Source organism: Meles meles, chromosome 2, assembly GCF_922984935.1.
Source record: "Meles meles chromosome 2, mMelMel3.1 paternal haplotype, whole genome shotgun sequence".
NCBI lineage: Eukaryota > Metazoa > Chordata > Mammalia > Carnivora > Mustelidae > Meles > Meles meles.
The window spans coordinates 159,517,504-159,539,880 of record NC_060067.1 but is presented as its reverse complement, the minus strand read 5'-3'; the positions used below and the strand labels follow the sequence as shown (position 1 = coordinate 159,539,880).

Below are 22,377 nucleotides of genomic sequence, written 5' to 3'. Positions count from 1 at the left end.
AATCTTTAAAAAAATAAATACACACATACATAAATACATTAATTAAAATTTAAAAATTAATACTGGGAAAGGAAAGGACTTCTTCATAAATATAATAGGTGAATAAACTATGAAAGAAAAAAATAATCTGGATGGGAAAAATCTTCAATTAGATTTATTTTGATCCACTCTGACAATTTCTGTCTTTTAATTGGTGCCTTTAGACCACTGATATAAATAAATGATTATTTATACATTTTGATTAATATCTACATATTCATTACTGTTTTCTATTTGCTGTTCTTATTCCTTGTTCCATTTTTGTCTTCCACTTTTTTTCTGTCTTTTGCAGTTTTTAATTGAGTATTTTACAGGATTCCATTTTTCTCTCTTAGTATATAAGTTCATATGATATATATATGTGTATATATATATTTATGTATGTATATATATACCTCTATATAACGTAATCCATTGTTGGTACTCTATTTTGAACAAACTGCTATGTTATATCAATTAAGATTAAGAAAAAGTAAAAAGTTTTTATTTTTTATTTTATCTTCCCTTATTCCTCCATGATGTTTTTCTTTTCTTTATGTAGATCTAAATTTTTCATCTGTATCCCTTTTCTTCTCTCCGAAGAGATTTTTTAAAACATATATTACAATATAAATCTACCTGTGGCAACAAATTCTTCAATTTCTGCTTGAGAAAGTCTTTATTTCTCCTTTACTTTTGAAGGACAATCCCACAGCATGCAGAATTCTAAATTGATCTTTTTTTTCTTTCAATTCTAAATATTTCATTTCACTCTCTTCTTGCTTACACGGTTTCAGAAGTGAAGTTAGATGTAGTTCTTGTTTTTGTTCCTGTATAGTATATGTTTTTTTTCCCACTGGTTTCTTTTAAGATTTTGTCTTTAGCTTTTATTTTTTATAATTTGAAAATGATATGCCTAGGGTTAGTTTGTAATTTTGTTTTGTTTTGTTTTTGTTTTGTTTTGTTTTGGCATTTGTCCTGTCCTGGTGTTCTCTAATCTTCTTGGATCTGTGGGTTTTCTCTCTGACATTAATTTGGGGAAAGTCTCAATCATTGTTGTTTCCTATATATCTTCTATTCCTTTCTCTTTTTCTTCCCCTTCTGTTATTTCCATTATGTATTTGTTTTATACATCTTAAAGTTGTTCTGCAATCCTTGGATATTCTGTTCAGTTTTTTCAGTCATTCTTCTGTTTCCCTTTTTTTTTTTTTTTTTTTTTAAAGATTTTTTATTTATTTATTTGACAGAGAGAGATCATAAGTAGGCAGAGAGGCAGGCAGAGAGAGAAGAGGAAGCAGGCTCCCTGTGGAGCAGAGAGCCCGATGCGGGGCTTGATCCCAGGACCCTGAGATCATGACCTGAGCCGAAGGCAGCGGCTTAATCCACTGAGCCACCCAGGCGCCCTCCCTTTTTTTTTTATTTATTTATTTTTATTTTTTTAAAGATTTTATTTATTTATTTGACAGAAAGAGAGATCACAAGCAGGCAGAGGGAGAGGCAGGCAGAGGGAGAGGGGGAAGCAGCTCCCTGCTGAGCAGAGAGCTGGATGTGGGGCTCGATCCCAGGACCCTGAGAACATGACCCGAGCTGAAGGCAGAGGCTTAACCCACTGAGCCACCCAGGTGCCCCTGCCTTTTTGTTTTAGAGGAAGATATTAATATATTCTCAAGCTCAGAGATTCTTTTCTCAAGTGTGCCCAGTCTACTAATAAGCCCATCAAAGGCGTTCTTCATTTCTGTTTTTTTATCACTAGCACTTCTTTTTTATTTTTCATAGAATTTCCATCTCTCTATTTACATTGTCCATCTGTTGTTGTACACTATATACTTCAACCTTAGTATATGAATCCTTAGCATATGAATCATATTTGCTTTAAATTCCCTGGCTGATTAACTCTAACATCTCAGCCATGGCTGGTTCTGATGTTCCTTCTCTCTTCAATTTGTGTTTTTTTGCCTTTTGCTATGTCTTGTAATTTTTTTTTCCTGGTAGATGGATATAATGTATTAGGTAAAGAAATTATTGTAAATAGGCTGTTTATAATGTGATGATGAGGTATGGGGGGGAGAGGAGGTGTTCAATAGTCTTATTATTAGGTCTCAGTCTTTATTGAGTTTCTGCCTCTGGAGTGTGACTCCTCTTTGGTAGGACAAGATGGTTAGAGTAGGCTGGAGTTGGGTATTTCCCTTCCCTCAGGTTAGTTGGGCTCTGGTAGTACCCCAGCCCTGGAGCTTTTAACTGTCAGACTTCACTAAGGCTCCAGCAATTTGTCAATTACTTTTAAGATTTCCTATCTAGGCACTGATTTCTAAGAGGTTTGCACTTCTGAGTGCCTGCCCTGGTAAGCTTCAATTCCCTATATTCACCTGTTTGTTTCTGTTTTGGGGACATCAGTTTGCCCTATGTCCTTTCTTCCTGTGGGATAAGAAGAGTTGTTGATTTTTTAGTCTGTTCATCTTGGTACTTGTTTTTAGGATGGAGTGGTAACTTCCAAACTTCTTGCATTCAGAATTGGAAACCAGAAGTCTTAAAGCAGATTTAAATAAAGTAAACTTAGAAAATGTTTAAAATTTACGTAATTAACAAAGCTTTAATAAACACAATATAAAAATTGTTTTACACGTGGTTAAGCGCCTGCCTTCGGTTCAGGTCATGATTCCAGGGTCCTGGGATTGAGCCCCACGTGAGGCTCCCTGCTCAGCAGGGGGTGTGCTTCTTCCTCTCCCCCTGCCCCTATTCATGCTCTCCTCTTTCTCTTTCTCTCTCTTTTTAGTTCACTCTTTCTCTCAAATAAATAAATAAAACCTTTAAAAATAAATAAATAAAAGAAAATTTTAAAAAACTCCATATATGAAGTTATTAATTTATAAGTAATTGAGAGAAAGTAAAGTATGAATAATATATATTTCACCAGTAAATGTCAAAATATTATCCAATGCTTCTGAAGATGTGTGAAAACTATCATAAGCTACTCTACAGATATTCAAGATTCTATTTGTAGGAATTATCCTTCCCCTTCCAAAAATACATAACTAGTAATATATAAACAAAGATGTTCATTTCAACATTATTTTTAATAGGAAGAATTAGAAATAATGTGCAAGTATATCTTTTGTGGAATGGTGTAAATTGGGATACAATGAACTAATATCAACCATTGGAAGTAAATGAAAATATGGCTTTTTTATATAATTAAGTTAGATAAAATCAAATTATAAGGCAATGTATATATCGCAAACTGCATACAAATGTTACAAAACATACACTTAAAATCTTCACAGTGGTTCTTTCCAGAAGATGATTATATTTTCTACTTCTGTGTTGTTTGCTTTTTATCATGATCATATCTCTTTTTCCTAAATAAAATAGTATGTTATAATAAAAGGCTTTCCATAGAGCATAGTAACAGGTAACTAGAGAAATACACAGTTTCATTTTTATTATCTGTTCTAGAAGATTAAATGGTTTTTGTAGAGAGGATAATCTCATTTTGTTTTCTCTTACTAGGGAAAGGTGAGCATGGAAAACCTTACCCCCTCACTGAAGAGGACCATGATGACTCAGCTTACAGGGAAAACGGGTTCAATATTTTTGTCAGCAACAATATTGCTCTAGAGCGTTCCCTGCCAGATATTCGCCACGCTAAGTGAGTATCAGCAAGCCCCATATGCAGTATGGTTTTCTTTTATTTTTGTTTTTTTTTAAATTATGTTTAATGTGTATCACAGTGAGACATGTAACTATAAATTTTGCCATAATAATTTTACAAAAATACATTTGTATATCATAATCTTAAATATTTAAATATAAATTGAAGTAATTTTTAAAGTTAGAAGAGAGTAATTAGCAACTTTCTAAAAATTCACATTTTCATTGAGTTGCCTGTATTATCTCCATTTAAAATAAAGTGTTTTAAGATATTATCCATATTTTTACCTTTGATCATGTAGGTGATAAAGCAAACATTTTTTTTCCGGTGATCAGCATTGTCAGAACTATCCACAGATGTACTACTTCATTTTCACTCCAGCCATATTCAGTACCATTGTTGCTACATCTTGCATAAAAAATGCCTACAATAAATGCATCTGTAATCCAAAGGTTATGGTTGGCTGCTCAATTTCATGTCACTTTATGAACTGTTTGTAGCTTATCAATTAACAGTGAGTTCAGTTTTTACTAACCCATAGCTAAACATTATGGTGCAAAAGGAAGCAAGAATGATATCATAAATAGTTTCCTGAAATCCCACCCCTGTCTACTCCTAACATTGCTTACTGTCCTTTTTTTCTAGTCTGTTATGGTTTTCTTGTTACCATATACAATGCCAAAAGCATGCCAATAACAAACAATGTGATCAGAATTTGGAGTCTGTGAAATTGCCTTACATATTTGATAAAGCTATCCAACTATATTAATATGTTTACCCCTGCCTTCACCTCAGTCTCCCTTTGGAAGCATGGTGTGAGAGAAAGAAAATCAGAGAAAATAAAACAAAGGCAGGGCTCCTGGGTGCCTCAACTGGTTGAAGTTCCGACTCTGGATTTCAATTCAGATTCAATACTTACAATCTTGGGGTCCTGGGATCTAGCCCCATGTTGGGCTCTGTATTCAATAGGGAGTCTACTTGAGATTCTCTTTCTCCTTCTCCCTCTGCTCCACCCCCCCCCGCTATCTCTAATAAATAAATAAATCTTTTTAAAAAGGGGCGATAATGAAAATAGAGGTAGGAATCTAAATCAAACCAGTAATGTACAATAAAACTCTTAATTTTGTGCAAAAATAATTAACCGTTTCCAAAAAAATCAGTAGAGTATGGTTTGGGGGATCAGTTTTTAGTTGCCATATTGTGTCTTTATAAATTTATTTTAAAATATAAAAGAATTACTGGTTTCCTTCTCAGGGTTTATATGAATTTGCATTTCCCAATATAGTTAAGCAGAGGATTAATGTGAAGAACAAATCAATTTTTCCCTAAACTGAATGCTTTATATATTGGTCTAGGCCTTCTAGCTAGCCAAATTATTCCCAGGTTACCTGAAATTATCTACAGTAATTCCCACTGACCGAGAACATTTCTAGTTATGAGAAATTTTAATACCTAATTGCACACCATCAAAGATGCATTAAATTGCATTGTTGGCATAATAAATGTGCTCAGAGAATAATTTCCATCCATCTCCTCCCCCATCCACACACTTCCAATCTTTTAATGTGTATTCAACTGGAAAGAATTGCAGATGGAAACAGTGCAGAAAATCACTGAAGTCAAAAGAAGGCTGATATTCCCATTCTTCTCACAGTGTATTTTTAGCATAACTACCACCTTTTGAGAAAAGATATTCTTAGACAAAAATGGAAAAGAAAATGGAAAATGGAGAGGAAAATATTTTGAAACTTTTATTAGAGTTATTGAGTTTACAGTATCAGAGGGCATTATTTGAAATCTTAGGGGAGATAAAAATATGGTCACAAACCGTATTTTACTTATTTACTGAGGCTGGATATCTAGTGGGACACTCACCTAGTAAAATGACACCAAAATAGAAAAAAAAATTTAAGATTTTATATATTTATTTGAGAAAGAGCACAAGCTAGGGGAGGAGCAAGGAGAGGGAGAAGCAAACTCCCAGCTGAGCAGGGAGCCCAAGGCAAAGTTCTATCCCAGGACCCCAGGATCATGACCTGAGCCATAGGCAGATGCCTAATAGACCAAGCCACTCAGGCATCCTTAGGGGGCAAAAAAAAAAAAACCACAAAAAAAACCAACCAAAAAAACCTTTTTAGGGGCGCCTGGGTGGCTCAGTGGGTTAAAGCCTCTGCCTTCAGCTCAGGTCATGATCCCAGGGTTCTGGGATCGAGTCCCGCATCGGGCTCTCTGCTCTGCAGGGAGCCTGCTTCCTCCTCTCTCTGCCTGCTTCTCTGCCTAGTTGTGATTTCTCTGTCAAATAAATAAAATATTAAAAAAAAAAAAACAAAACCTTTTTAGAAGGTTGGAGGTGGATGACTGCAAAAGATTAAGTGCAGGACTGCTAGGAGTGAGAGTTTACCCTGGTTAGTCTAGTATCTGACTCTCAGAGATGCAGGAAGAGAGATGCAAGGCAGGCCTCATTTTGTCAATGTCCCACCTGTAGGAAATGGAGAGCCTAAAACAAAGAAATCTTCCAGGGATCCTGCTGTTTAAAGTCTAATGCAATTGACCTCATTTGTACTTCTCAAAATGCGGGCACAGATAATCACAAAAGCATGTAGCTCTGTGTAAATGGTTCTTGAAATTATGAAAGCAAACGGACAAAAACTCCAGCCAGTAATAATGCATTTAACTAGGCTGCAGGTAATTGACCAGAGCTTGTTTATATTGGCAGAATTTGTGGAAGAGAATACAAAATTTGAGTGACTTTTGCAGTCAAACTAACAGTTCTAAGAAACTTTGCATCTGCAGTCAGCCAATTCAAATTACAGGCTCAAAGTGCCAGAAAAGAAGAATTTATTTTTCTTTGCTCTGGGATTTTGTAATGGAAAATATTAGGAAATCGTATCTTACAATTTTGCTTAACTCGGTCTTTATTACAAAACACAGATTTTTAGTTCTTACTCCACTGATCACTCTCTCTGTATACACAACTGCTTTCTCTACTCATTCATATTCTTCATTTAATAAATTAAAAATAAATCATGGTTCTAGTGTTTAACATGCTTAGTGTACGTACATTCTCGCTCACAGTGAAGAATTTTCAGAACATGAGTTATTTCAGAAGTCCCAATCCAGAACACATTCTTATTTTACCTCTCCTGATCCTTTCTTGTCCACTAGCATAAAAATGAACTGCTTTCCTTTGGCTGTATTACTTTATTGAGTCAGTAATAGATTCTCAGTAAGTGGGGAGCCATGTATACAGGAAATTTGCCAAGAATGGCCAGCAATCCCTGTATGGATGCATAAAAGATTACTTCTGAAAGAGAGAGAGGCAAAGGGGTCAACACTCAGAGAGGAAGACCCTTGGCTCTTCTTTGCTCATGCTTTTATTGGTCTTTCAAGATAATCACAAATCCTTATCACTGTTTTTCAAGCACTGATGTGTGACAAAGTGCCTTGCGGAAACTGAGTGGCTCTGTTTACCAGAAAGATAAAATATGCTGATCTCTGTGTTCTAGGAGTTCTGCTAAACAGCGACCAGGTGGGGTGGGGGTGGGGTGGCGGGCAATGCATACCTCTTAGATCCCAGGGTGGCTGTTTGCGCTCAGAAAGCTTCAGGAAGGCAACTCCCTGCAGCATTCCAACAGCAGAGTGCTCTCGCAGGCTGGGCATTCCAAAGGCCCAGGCACTTCTCTGAAACCTTCCTTGGCCCCCAGCAGCCTCTGTGTTACATTGTAGCAAGCCAGGTATTATGGCTGAGTTCATGCTCTACATTAACTCCAACAGAAAGTCAGTTGGCATGTATCCAATAATTTAATCATTCTTACTCATATCCTAATAATAAATGCTAAGGTTCTCATTTATGTTTTTAAATTTATTAGATTTGCTTTACATTACAAATGTTCTTACATGTGTTCTTACATTATGTTTTTAAATTTCTTACATAATTTTAGCATCTCCCTATCTTGTGAATTACATTTTAGTGGGGTTTTTGTTTGTTTTTTTTTTTGTTCGTTTCCTATCTATGCTTTGGTATTGTCAAATTTTCTACCCCTTCTTCCAGATCCACATCCCTTCCCTTTTGGTTGACTTTTGTACTTTTTGAGGACCTATCTGTGCATTTTAAATACTCCCTTCTTGAGTTACTGCTTAATTATGTCTATAGTCATAGTACTGGGACTCAACCTGAGATATGTCTTTAAAACACATTATTTTTGTATTTTATTTAATGCAATGCTGAGATAAGAATTTTTCAGGGTGAGTTTTTGCATGAACAAATGTTCAGTCAGTAGCTATCTTGTTGGTATGGCTTCATTTTACTACATTTCAGTTTCCCCTCAGCTGTATATTGATTATGCATTTTCTTTGTATTCTGTCACTCCTCTGGGATTCCACATCTTTGTATGCTGTGAACGTTTATTTTGACTTTCAGTTCAAGATGGGAAATATGAAGCATATATTTAGAATACAAAATACATATAAAATAGGGAAGTAAAAAACCATGGAAGGATGGATGGCTTGCACAGAAAAGAGACTGATAAACTTATGTATGGATATATTGTTAATCAGATAAGAGTGGAGAATATTTGAGCAAGTGTAACTCCCTAGACATAAATAAACTTATAACTAGTTACCAGAAATACTCCCCCAAATGTGGTATAATGAATGTGTGCAAGATGAAATTACATCTAGAAAGAGAAGAAATTTATGAGACTAGGATGCGTACGTACATGTATAAAAGGAGAGCTGAGGTAGGCTTTGCAGAGGATTCAGGTAAATGCATCCTGACTTGGGGTTCATTTTTTGCTGTTAGAAAAGAAGACATGTTTATACAGATACAAAGTCATGTGCATACAGACTCATCAAGATGCATGGATAAGATGGCTGAGTAGCTGGGATATTTTTGTATTAAGAAAGTTCTACTCTGAATCATGGCTTTTCCTTTTAATTTAACTTTTCCTTTATATTTCACTTGTATTCCCTAGATAGCTGCATGACTTTGACAATAAATTAGATATTGAACACTGAGAAAAAAATTCTGTGATATCTCAACTCTTGGGAAAATTTATAAGAATTTTTACAACCTCTTGATTATATGAGCCCTTTCAGTAGCAATGCAGGTATATCACAACCCTGCTCTCTGTACAATTTCATAACCAAATGAGAGATGGTCCCAGAAATGGTTGAGAATTAAAATATTATTTTTATTATTGATAGGATTCTATCAGTGGCCACGATGTAGTTGTGGGCTGAGTGTGAACTCTAGAATGAGGCACATTCACCCTTCAAGTCATAGGCATGACTGAACATGCAAGGACATTTGTATAACATTAGGCATGGAGGGCAGAGTTAGACATCTGACCTCTACAGGCAAGCAAGTTTCAAAGCAGAAAAATGAAAGAGGGGCTGAGCCAAGCATGATAAGCTCAGTAACACAAATTTATCAGATGTGTGTCTTCCTTTCTCCTAGAAAGCAGTAGTAATTTAATGGCTCCCTCTACATGAGAACATCTATCAAGAGGAGAGGAGTCTCCTCCCTAGATAAATAGTACCTAATATCTTCTTTGTATATGATGATAAAACACAATTTCTCAACATTACAAACTTCTGAGTGACTTTTTAAATTTTTTTTTTTTTTAATTTTTAGTGACTTATAGTCTAAGCATTCCTGCCTTCTGGAAATTATGTTGAGTAATAATTCTAAAGAGGTTTACTTTCATGACTTGCGCTGTGGTGCTGAACAAGTCAATGTGTCATTTTTAATTTCTATTTACCCACTTTGTCAAATGTAGATGCTAACTTTCCTTATGTATCTCACCACGTATTAAGACTATTAAAATTAAAACCAGGTTTACCAAATCAGTTGCAGCATCCCATATTCAGTTATTTCTTTTCTTTCTGATGATAAGCCTCCTGCTTTCCTTCCTTCTTCTCCAGTTATATCATGAAGATAAAAAATACGTGGAGATCAAGTGAACTATAATTCTAAAATTTAAATCGTAAAAACAATTAAATTTTGTAAGTCAATTCTGAGTTTATTTGAGGAAAAATAATCATATGTGTCTAATTTTTTAAACTATGATTTAATGAATATGCTTAGAATATTTTAACTTTATATGAATTAGAGAAATGTTACTTAACTGTTTTGACTCTAGTCTATTGAATGCTAGAAATCATTCACAGAAATGTTTGAGTTTAATCATCCAAAAATGTTCAAGGATAATTTTTTTGTATTTCTCAATTTTGAAAGTTACATAAAATGTGGGAGGCACTGGCATTCTTTCATGTTTTTATTATGATTCTTGTGAAGTTGATGAAGTGTCTTCTTTCAACAAATTTACAAATGAATTCTGAAATTAAGCTAAAATGACTATTCATCCACTCTAATCAGGTATGAATACTTCACAGAGGGAGATGGGAAATGTATCTTTTGAATCAAATGTGGTTCCAGCCTAGGGTATGTCTAAATATGGCTGAAAAAAAGAAAGAAAAAAAAAAGCCTAAATCACAAGCATCAAATTGGGGGAGGAATGATCAGGAATAGGAGATAGAAAATAATCTTTCACAACTATAATTCAAATGAGTATCTTTCAGTATTTTTTTGTGAGCCAGTTTTTGCAAACTAGTATAAACTTTAGTATATTTATATATTCCTAGGGATCATTGTTTTAAAAGCCATGATAAAATAATAAAAACAAAAATTTACACACACATCTCATTTATTGACTAAATCCTGAAAGATATGGAAGAGTTTTCATCACTATAATAAGAAGGTATGTCCCATTGAAGTGAAAATCCTCCTCAAACAGGTAACAGTTCAAGAGCTGTGAGACATTTAGCTTTTGGAGTAAATGGCAGATCATGAAGCAGATTCTTTGAAAGTTAGAATGAGGATGAGCACAAGAGCACTGGGGTCTAAAAGACTGGTAATTTGAAAGCTATACTGTGCACCCACAACATCAAAAATAAAACCAAAAGTACCTTCTAAAAAAAATTACAGCTGCTTAAAAGTCATGTCTAATTAATTTTAAAGTATATATTTTGTAACCTTATAACATGACAAGCATCAAATACATAAAACTGAAAGCATAAGTCTGAAAAAAGTATTCCAACTTTAATTCCTTAATGAGAAGAAAATGGGAATTGATATAGTGATGCATATTATTCTGTAATATTAATCCACCAAAGCAATCCTAAATTTGTTCCTTCTTCATTTTACTCCTACTCACGTTTTATTGAAATGAGGGGTAGAGATTAATATTTTAGCTTATTTATTAAAAAGGTGAGAAAGTCTGACATTTTTAAAAAGATTTATTTATTTATTTTAGAGAGAGAGAGAGCGAGCCCATGAGTTGGGGAAGGGGTGGGGGGGGGATTTTCCAAGCATTCTCTCACTGAGCCTGTAGCCTGACATGGGGTTCGACATGGGGCTCGACATGGGCTTGATCTCACAAGTCGTGAGATCAAGACCTGATCTGAAACCAAGAGTTTGACACCCAAGTGCTCTTAAAATATGCCAGTTTTAAAAGCTAATATATTTATTGGTGGAAAACTGGATGCATTTCTTCATAAGATCATGGGGTAGAAGGAATGTCTACTCTCATGACTCTATTCAACACTGCACTTTATATTCTAGCTCAGGCAATTAGGCAACAAAAGTAAGTAAAAGACATCTAAATTGGAAAGAAAGAATATTGTCTTTATTGACAGATGACATCTTCTCTATGGAAAATCCTGAGAAATCCACACACACATACACACACACAAACAGCTCCCCCACCAAAAGCACAAACAAAACAAAACAAAATAAAATCCTTAGTAGAGCTAATAATCAAGTTCAGTATGGTGGCAAGGTACAAGAGAATTATACAGAAATCACTTTATTTTTATACACTTGCAGTAAATAATCTGAAAATGAAGAAAACAATTCCATTCACCATTAAATCTGAATGAAGTGCTTAGGAATAAACTGAACAAAAGTGACAACAAACTTCATACTTTGAAAACTACAGAACATTTTTGAAACAAATTCCAGAAATGGAAAAAACAACTCATGTTTATAGATCAGATTTAATATTAAGATGGCAAAACACTCCATACTGATTTAAAAAAATTCCCTATCAGCCAGCTGACTTCCTTGAAGAAACTGATGAGTTGATTCAAAAATTCATATGGGATTGCAAGGGACCAGAATAGCCAAAACGATCCTGAAGAACAGCAATCAGATAAGACGACATACACTTCCTGATTTCAAATTATTTTAAAGCAACAGTAATCAAGATAGTGTGGTGTTGGTATATGAATAAATACTTGAATCAATAGAATATAATTGAGAGTCCAGAAATAATTCTGTACATCCATGATTAATTGAGTTTTTTTACAAAATTGCCAACACCAATCAATGTGGAAAAATTATATATATATATATTTTTTTTAAATATTTTATTTATTTATTTGACAGAGAGAGAGGTCACAAGTAGGCAGAGAGGCAGGCAGAGAGAGAAGGAGAAACAGGCTCCCCACTGAGCAGAGAGCCCGATGCGGGGCTCGATCCCAGGACCCTGAGATCATGACCTGAGTCAAAGGCAGAGACTTAAACCACTGAGCCACCCAGGAGCCCCGAAAAATTATATTTTTAAATAATGATACTCAGAAAACTAGAGAACCACGTGCAAAAAAATGATGTTAAACCCCTACCTCAGACAACGGAAAAATCAGCACAAAGTGTATCCAAGACCTCAGTATAAGTGCTACAAGAAGAAAATGTGTAAATAAATCTTCACAACCTTTGATTTGAGAAATATTTCTTAGGTATAATGCCAAAGTATAAGCAACACAAGAAAAAAATAGATAAATTTGGCTTCATCAAAATGAAAAATTCTTATGCTTCAAAGTATACCATCAGGAAGGCAAAATGACAAACCACAGAATTAGAGAAAATATTTGCCAATTATATACCTGATATAGGACTTGTATCTAAAAATACATAAAGAGTTCTTATAATTCAATAGTAAACAAAACAAAACAAATAATCCAGTTAAAATATGGGCAGATCATCTGAATACTCAAATTCATGAAAGGATGCTCAACATCTAGTCATTAGAAATAAAAGTCAAAACCACTATGAGGGGTGCCTGGGTGGCTCAGTGGGTTAAGCCTCTGCCCCCGGCTCAGGTCATGATCTCACGGTCCTGGGATCGAGCCCCGCATTAGGCTCTATGCTCAGAAAGGGAGCCTGCTTCCCCTTCCCCCTCTGCATGCCTCTCTGCCTACTTGTGATCTCTCTCTCTGTCAAATAAATAAATATTAAAACAAAACAAAACACAATGAGATTCTACTTCACACAGTATGATGACAATAATAAATGTTGTCAAGGATGTGGAGAAATTGGAATACTTATGTACTGCTGGTGGGAATGCAGAATGGCATCAATGCTTTGAAAAGTAGTTTGGCAGTTCCTCAAACAATTAAATACAGAATTACATATGACCCAGAAATTCCCTGTCTATATACACACTCAAGAGAATTGAAAATGTATGTTGCCACAAAAATTGTATATGAATGCTTATAGCAACCTTATTCATCATTCTATGATGATGATTCATCATCATAGAAAAAAAAACCCACAAATGTTCACTGATGGATGAATGTGTAAACAAACTGTGGTATATCCATACAATGAAAGATTATTCAGTCATAAAAAGGAATAAAATAATTATAAGTGCTACATCTTGGATTAACTTTGAAGACATTATGCTCAATGAAAACCAGACCCAAAATTTCACATACTATATATGATTCTCTTCATGTGAATGTAAAGACACAGGAAAATCTGTGGAAAACAAAATAAATGGTAGTAGTTTAGGGCTATGAGGAGATAAGAGGAAAGGGCTGAGATTTCTTTCTGAACTGATAAATATATTCTAAAATTGTTTATGCAATTTTAGATTGGTTGTACAGTCTACGAAGACACTAAAAACTATTGAATCGTGCACCCTAAATGATACAACAAATTATCTGTATGGTATGTAAATTATATCTCAATAAATCTATTTAAAAGAATAAAACATTCTCCATTTTCTCCAAGTCAAATAATTTTATTTCACTTCTTTTTTTTTTTTTTTTTTTTTTTTTTAAGATTCATTTATTTGACAGAGAGAAATCACAAGAGAGGCAGGCAGAGAGATAGGAAGGGAAGCAGGCTCTCCGCTGAGCAGAGAGCCCGATGTGGGACTCGATCCCAGGACCCTGAGATCATGACCCGAGCTGAAGGCAGTGGCCTAACCCACTGAGCCACCCAGGCGCCCTCACTTCTTTATTAATACCAAATGAAGTGATGAATTCCTCTGGTAGACCTTATTATCTGAGTCAATGTAATATGTACTAATCTCTAGGGTTTTGTAACTGGTGTGTAGTGGTAAGTGCTTGTTAGTTTTGACATGTTTGGTTTTTTTCCTGCAGAAGTGGAGAATTTAGCTATTAATATTTTTTATATTTTATAATTCTGGAATAAATTTAATCATACATGATAAAAGCACTGGTACCTCCACATTTGTAAAATGACTTTTTTACCTATTTTTCCCTCTATCAACCCCAACTTCTACATAGATACTGATTTCCTCAACTCCTGTTCAATTCTTCAGCAGTTCTAATTTGACTAAAGACACTATTACAGTGCCATCAATTTTCTTCTTGCCAAAGTCACTAATTATTTCCACACTGACAAAATCCAATATATTTAAAATCTTTATCTCAAGAAACTTTCCAGCAACACTTGACCTTGTCCCTTCTCTCGTTTTTAAGCCCTCTTGTCTCTGTTTCAAGGAATGGAAATACACTCGCTTTTTATCCCCAGGCTTTTCCAGTCCCTTGCCAACAGTTCCTCTTTATCTGATGGCTAGATATTAAAGCTCACTGATGCTCAGTGCTGGCCCCCAGTTTCCTCATTTTATTTACTCTCTCCTTGCTAATCTCATCTACCTAGGCCTATTAATTCCGTACTCCAAATGTAGTGCCAAACGGGTCTCAAATGCACGCACTTCACTTAATCTCAACTATATCTGTTATCATTTCTGGTTTTTTTTTTTTTTTTTTTTTGACACAGAGAGAGACCACAAGGAGGCAGAGAGGCAGGCAGAGAGAGAAGGGGAAGCAGGCTCCCCGCTGAGCAGAGAGCCTGATGTGGGGCTCGATCCCAAGACCCCGAGACCACGACCAGAACTGAAGGCAGAGGCTTAACCCACTGAGTCACCCAGACGCCCCCCGTTATCATTTCTTAATTGGAATCCTAGAATAACTTCATAATTGGACCTCACACACTCCCTCTTCCCTTGTGCAATACATTCCGCAGCATGAGCAATAGTGAGCTCTAAGAATTAAGGCAGATCATCATATCCCCCATCTAAAATACTTCAAAGACTTCTGTTGCATGAAAAATAATTGATGAGAACACAACGCCCGCCTCCATATTCTGATCCTGCCTATCTCTTGCCTTCTTTTGCTCTTCCCTCTGTGTTCACTGTGTTTCTGCCACAACGCCACAATGAACACACAGCCGCAGAAACACAAAAAACTCTTTTGTTTCTCAGTACAGATGTAAAGTATCACATTACATTAAAGTGATAGTCCTATTACCACATGAAATATTGACTTACATTGACTTACAACATAGCTTCCTATGTGATAGGTGACCAAATACATGTATGTACACATACGTATGTGGTGATTATCTCCCACCCCCACCAAAAAACACACTTACATATACTCGGCATTCCAAACTAATTTTTCAGGCCTGTCAAAGGCAAAATAAATTGCCAGTTATCACTGCTTTATCAAACCCAACTGACATGGCAAGATTAGAACAGAAAAACAGTGACTAAGAGCAGCCATTGAAAATGGAATAGGCTGACATTAAAACAATTACTATGTAAATTGGTGCCTGGAAATGACTTATATAGATATGCTCTATAGTATGCTTGTCACTAGCCAGATGCCAACTTGACATTTTATTCTGCAGCTTTTGAGAATGGGGCTGAAAAACTTTAGCTGAACTAAAATGGTTTCACAAGAAATCCTACGACAAAAAAACTAAAGGAATATAAAGAAACGTCCTCCCCTTTTTGAGCATGAGTGGTTCCCTTGAGAAGTTAAAAAAGTATATATAAATATGGTTGACTAACTATAGCATACTTAGGTATTTTGATAATCTTGCTTAGGAATCATTTTAAAACAAATCTCCTGGAATTAAACTATTGAAACAGTCATCTATCAGTAAAGCAATTTTATAAATGGCTTTTGATAGACTGAGGCAATAAATCACTTACTAGGGTTCTGGTCATTGTGCTTACACTGGCACTTAAAAATGTTATCAAAACATGGTATAAAATATATTTTTTATTTCATATATATATATATATACATATATATATATCTCATCCCTGTATTAATGAAATCAGATTGTAGTATTTTGAATTGGTTCCCCTTTCACATACATCCTGATGAACTGTCTGGATCTGAATTGGTACCATTTCAGGAAATTACCATGATTATTAAACAATGGCACAAAGTCACAGAGAATGTGGGCTCCAAAGGAAGCTCAAAATATAATTCTCTGTCAGCTTTTTGAAGTCATTACTGTGCAATAACATTTTAATACATCTAACATTAAATGAAAAAATGTTCCAAGTTTCATATCTTTCAAACAGAGTATATATATTCTCATTTTAATCTGAAATATGTTAATATAATTAAAGAATCTTTAAAAGCGTTCAACCATTCAGTTCTTCAGCTTATTTCATCAGCAAAGGTATAGCGAGTAATATTGTTACTCGAGTAATATTGATGCCTCTGTTACTTGAACAAATCTATCAACAAATATTAAGAATATATAAAGTGAAATCACATGTTTCTTTCCTTTCTGATATTACTCTAAATGAAAGAAGACAAATTCACTTAATTTTGAGTCCTCTCAGCATATTACTTTTAAATACTAAGATTAAATTTCACCTTTTGGAAGAGTGGCTTTAAATGAATATACATTTTGGAGTTTTAACAGTTCTCTCTAAGTAATTGATTAAAGAGGATTAAAAATTTAATAGGATATAGGAGATTTAAACAAAATTATCAATAAATTGGCTTAATTTTTATTTATTTACATTTATTGAACACTACATTCAATAATTATGTAATAAAATTTTTCTTAAAATTTCACATGAAGTATTTACCCTAATAGACCATATGTTAGGATATAAGAAAACTCTCAATAAATTTTAATGGATTGAGTTAATACTGATTATATTATATGATCAAACATGAATTAAATTAGAAATCAACAAAAATAATATATGTAGAAAAGATGCAAATATTTAGATACTAAATAATATTTTTACTAAACTAGAAATATTATTAAAAATTTCAAATTCAGGGGTGCCTGGGTGGGTCAGTAGGTTAAAGCCTCTGCCTTCCGCTCAGGTCATGATCCCAGGGTCCTGGGATCAAGTCCTGCATCAGGCTCTCTGCTCAGCAGGGAGCCTGCTTCCTCCTCTCTCTCTGCCTGCCTCTCTGCCTACTTGTGATCTCTGTCTGTCAAATAAATAAATAAAATCTTTAAAAAAAAATTCAAATTCAGTTATATAGAAAATACATCCCAAGACTTGTTTTAATGTTATACATATAAAAAAGTCTTTATAGGAAAATGTATAGCTTTAAAAGTTTAAAATAAGCCAGAAAAAATTTTCATATTAAGTATCTAGGTAAAATAAGTATAAAAAGGAAATAAGTCAATGACTGTCAAAAAGAGAAAAAAATGAATTCAAAATTTAGTACTTTGAATGGATCAATAATATTTCTAAATCCTCAGCATTTCTAAAGAAAATCAACAAAGAGAAACCACCGATTGCCATTATCAGTTATAAAATACTGGAAATCATTAAATTTCCATTAGATATTTAAATATTAATGAAGGAACATTATAAATATAATCATGCCAAACATTTGATATTTGGACAAAATGTAAAATTTTCTCGAAAATCCAACTGACACTGTCACAAAATGAAGCAGAAAATCTGGATATCCCTAAAGCTGTAAAATATTTTACATTTGTAATTAAAGCCTGCTGACAGTATTCTGGTTTCTGGGTATAGATATGAAGACAACTGCAGCATAGAAGAGAAAGTATAAAGGGCCCTACATAATAATAAGTAATAAGTAATAGTAACAAGATTTCTGTATTAGGTGTAAAGTGGTAAAGTATTAAAAGTATTATAAATACACTGAAAAATATGTATTTTGTAATCCCTAAAGTAAATACTAAAATATTATGCAAAGATATAATCAAAATCACAATGGATACATTGAAAGGGAATACTAAAAAAATGTATAAACAACCCAGAGAATGCAGAAAAGGTGAAATATTAAGGAAAAAAAAAAACCCAAATAAACAGAAAACACCTAGCAATGGCAGAGTACATATCTTCTGCACTATGAATAAAACATTCATCATAATAGACTGTATCCTGGGTCATAAAACACAGATACCACAAATTTTAAATACTGAAATCTTAAAAAATATAGTCTCTGACCATAATGTAATTTAAAGTTCATAACAGAAAGATAAGGCATGCACCAAAATTTGTAAATCAAAAATATGTTTTTAGGGGCACCTGGGTGGCTCAGTGGATTAAGCCACTGCCTTCGGCTCAGGTCATGATCTCAGGGTCCTGGGATCGAGCCCCGCATCGGGCTCTCTGCTCTGCAGGGAGCCTACTTCCTCCTCTCTCTCTGCCTGCCTCTCTGCCTACTTGTGATCTCTCTCTCTGTCAAATAAATAAATAAAATCTTTAAAAAAAATATGTTTTTAAGTAATCAATGTGTACAAAGGAGGTTTTAAGGGAAATTTGAAAATATTGTGAAATAAACACAAATAAAAATAAATATTAAATTTTTTTGAATATCTAAAACAATTTTTAGAATAAAAATCATTGTACTCCTCTATCATTCAGTGCTTGTAAAGAGGAAAAAAAAAAGTCCTCAAATCAATAATTCATGATTTTACCTTAAGAAACCAGAACAAGAGGGGCGCCTGGGTGGCTCAGTGGGTTAGGCCTCTGCCTTCAGCTCGGGTCATGATCTCAGGGTCCTGGGATCGAGTCCCACATCGGGCTCTCCGCTCAGTGGAGAGCCTGCTTCCCTTCCTCTCTCTCTGCCTGCCTCTCTTGTGATTTCTCTCTGTCAAATAAATAAATAAAATCTTTAAAAAAAAAAGAAAAGAAAAGAAAAAAAAAGAAACCAGAACAAGAGGAGCAAAACAAATTTAAAGAGTATATTTCTTTCTGTAATTGTGGAATTATCTCTATTTCTTTGAAGTTCTATTAACTCTGCTTCATATATTTGGATGCTCTTTTATTAGGTACATATATTTCGTGTTGTTATGTCCTCTGGGAGAACTGATCTCTATCATGTAATGTCTTTTATATTGTGGTAACATTTTTTTGCTTTGAAATCTATTTTGTTGACTAACTATAAAGCTATTTTAGCTTTTTTTCTTAGTATTATCATGCTCTATCTTCTGTACATTTTCTTTTAAACTTATTGCATCTTTATATTAAAAATGCATTTGTTTGAGGCAGCAGGCAGAACTCTGAAGATCTCTCCCTTTTATGTGCATATTTAGACCATTTACATTCAATGTGATTATAGATATGGTTGGTTCAACTATATCATTTTTCTATTGCTTTTCTATTTTTACTATTTAATCTTATTCTCCTGTTCTTCTGTCGGTAGCTTCTTTCAGTTTAACTACATATTTAATTATTCCATTTAATCTTTTTGGGGGGCACAGTAGATATAACTCCTTAACTGTATTATTTTAGTGGTTGCTTTAGGGTTGATGGAATAAAATATTAACTTATTATGGTCTACCTTTAAGTAATATTATATGTTTTGATTTATAGTATAAGAACCTTAGAAAAGCATGCATCCATTTCTCTCCTTCAGGCCTTTATACTACCGTTGCTATACATTTTGCTTCAATTTCTATTATAAATCTCAAAATGCATTGCTGTAATTTTTGCTGTGTGCAAATCAATTATCTTTTTAGATTTCAAAAATAAAATAATCATTTTGTTGTTTACCCACATAATTACATTTTCTGTTACTTTTTCTTTTTTTGTCTAGCTACAAATTTCCATTTATATAATTTTTCTAAAGGACTTCATGTAACATTATTTTTTGTGCAGGTTTTTTGATGAATGAGTTCATTCAATATTTATATAAAAATGTCACCTTCGTTTTCGAGGTACATTTCATTGACTAAAGGAAAACTGTTTTTCTCTTTAAATTTTTTTTTTCTGCACTTAAAAGATGTTGCTCCACTTCTTCACTATCTTGTATTATTTTTAACAAGAAGTTTGCTAACATTCTGTTCTATGTTCCTCCGGATTTCTATATCTTTTTTTTTTTTTTTTGGCTCTTTTTAATATTGTCTCTCTATCATTGATTATAACAATTTAATTATGCCTACTTATTTTATTCTCCTAATGGTGTAATGTTAGAGATCCAAATAGTCCAGAGTCCAGTGGTCCAAGCCCTTTGAGGGCAGATATTCAAAAGATAATTTATCTAATTTTTGTTGTTATAGACATTTATTCATATATATTATTAAATGGTTTATTTCCAAAAATATTTACAGAGAATAGGTTATACATTTCACAAAAATGTTTGAGGTAATAAAGTAACTGACTACCCCCATTTAAAGATATTACAATATCATAATTTAAATTGATTGGATTAATATAGAGATGTTTTAAAGGCCAAAAATAGAATGACAGTCACATTTGTAGAAGATTATGTAAGCAGAAATGAAGAATATTGGGTTCTAATTCTTTGTTTTATCTAGCTATATGAGTTATACTTTTCAAAAATTATAAACTTTTTAGTTCAAGAATAGTGCCTCATCATTGTACCATTTCTTCACCCAGTACACTATTTCCCCAATTTGACTATAAAATAATTTATGTTTAACTTTCTAAACCTCTAAGCATTTTAATTCCCAATTAAATAAAGAACTAAACTTGGTGATTTCTGAAATGTGGTTGCAGCTATGTTTCTATTGATGTGGGACCTTATGTATTATAACTTTTTTGTCTATGAAGAAATTAAAGAGACTTAGTTAAATCTAATCTAAATGAAGTCATATAAGGTTGTTTCTATTTTTCCTTTTTTTTAATTGAAAGAAGACAGAAGACTAAAATAGCTGTGTTCATTAGTGTTATTTGACAAATATTTCTGACCTTACAGGTTATATAGGATTGGACCTTATAGGATTGCACTTCCTGGGCCCTTGAGCTGTGTGACTAATTCTGACCAATGAGTTGTAAGCAGAAAACAGTATGTCATTTTAGAGACAGACCATTTATTTACCAGCTTGAGACCCATCAGTGTTCTCATTTGCCTCTGGCAAAGTGATTAACAATGGTAAAAATGTTGGCCAGTCACACCGACCGCAGTGAGCACTTTCCTGCCAAACAGTAGTGAACAAATAGAGCAGCAAGAAAGAATATTCATTGTTTTGAGCCATTGGCATTGGGGTTGTTTATGACCACAACATAACATTCTGACTAATGTATTTAATATGAGCAGATAGAAAAACAAACATAAAAACAAAAAATAAAGCTATACATTAGATGAACCAATGGAATGACCTATGGATGGAAATAAGCAACAATCTTCACTCAAACATTTTATTCAAATCTTGCAACCCAAAATTTGAATTTTTAAAATGTGTGTTTTGATAGTGTATCCAAAACTAAATATTTAGCCTTAGGCAGTAGGAGGAAATACCATGTGAAAATGTTGGGGTTCTGGAGCAAACAGCCAAGAAAGAATTCTTGAAGCATCTTTGGTGCAAAAAGGTGGTTCTATTAAAGCACCAGGACAGGACCCATGGGTAGAAAGAGCTACACTGGGGTCCTGAGAGCTGATTATGTACTTGCAAGTACAGAGGGGGAGGGGGTTAGGGATACTGTAAATCTCTAAGGAATTTAGAAACAAGGTTTCCTGGACTTTGAGGGGCTAACTGTTTTTAGGAAAAGGTCTGTTTACTACTGTCTAGTAAAACCTCAGTCATGAGACCTTTCAGATGTATAGCGGGAGGCCTTATGCTTGGAGGATGATTGCTAACATGTATTTGGGGGGGTTGGAGTTAGAGATAAAGGAAGCTTCCAAAGGAATATTTATATATTAAAGGAGACTTACAGGATCCTGGAGGTTGGGCTAATGTTAAGCTAAGATTGACTTTTGACATTAACAAAGTGCTTAATATCTCAGTAGTTGAGTTCATAGAGGAAGGTCACTCTGCCTGTCTCAAGGACTTGTCAATGGGCTGTAAGTTGTAAGGAAATTTATTTTTTTTCTTTTGCTCTTGTTCTCTACATCAGAATGTTTAGGTGATGGTGAGGAGAATGTGAAGGTCTTAAGAACTCAAATGCAAGTTCAGCTAAATGCCCACAGTAAAAATGTTGACACGTATTGCATGAATAATAAAATAACTTTTAAATATGTATTATACATTTAATATAATTAAATATATATGTGATATATATATATATATATATATCTTGTACTTGAGATATATATATATATATATCACTAGCAAGCCTGGTACTTATTTTATATATCTGAATTAAAATTTATTGTTTGGCCTGTTGCTATTGTTGAAATAATAA

At 33.9% G+C, this 22,377-nt stretch overlaps 1 protein-coding gene across 3 annotated transcripts in view; it reads left to right on the top strand.

Annotated features, from left to right (window-relative positions):
* The window catches only part of GALNTL6 (polypeptide N-acetylgalactosaminyltransferase like 6), a 1,245,596-nt gene that overhangs the window by 544,763 nt on the left and 678,456 nt on the right, over positions 1-22,377 (top strand). For all 3 annotated transcript variants that reach the window (XM_045998477.1, XM_045998475.1, XM_045998474.1), the window contains exon 4: positions 3,526-3,664. In XM_045998477.1, the coding sequence (XP_045854433.1) occupies positions 3,526-3,664 (139 nt within the window). The remainder of the gene's footprint in view (positions 1-3,525; positions 3,665-22,377) is intronic.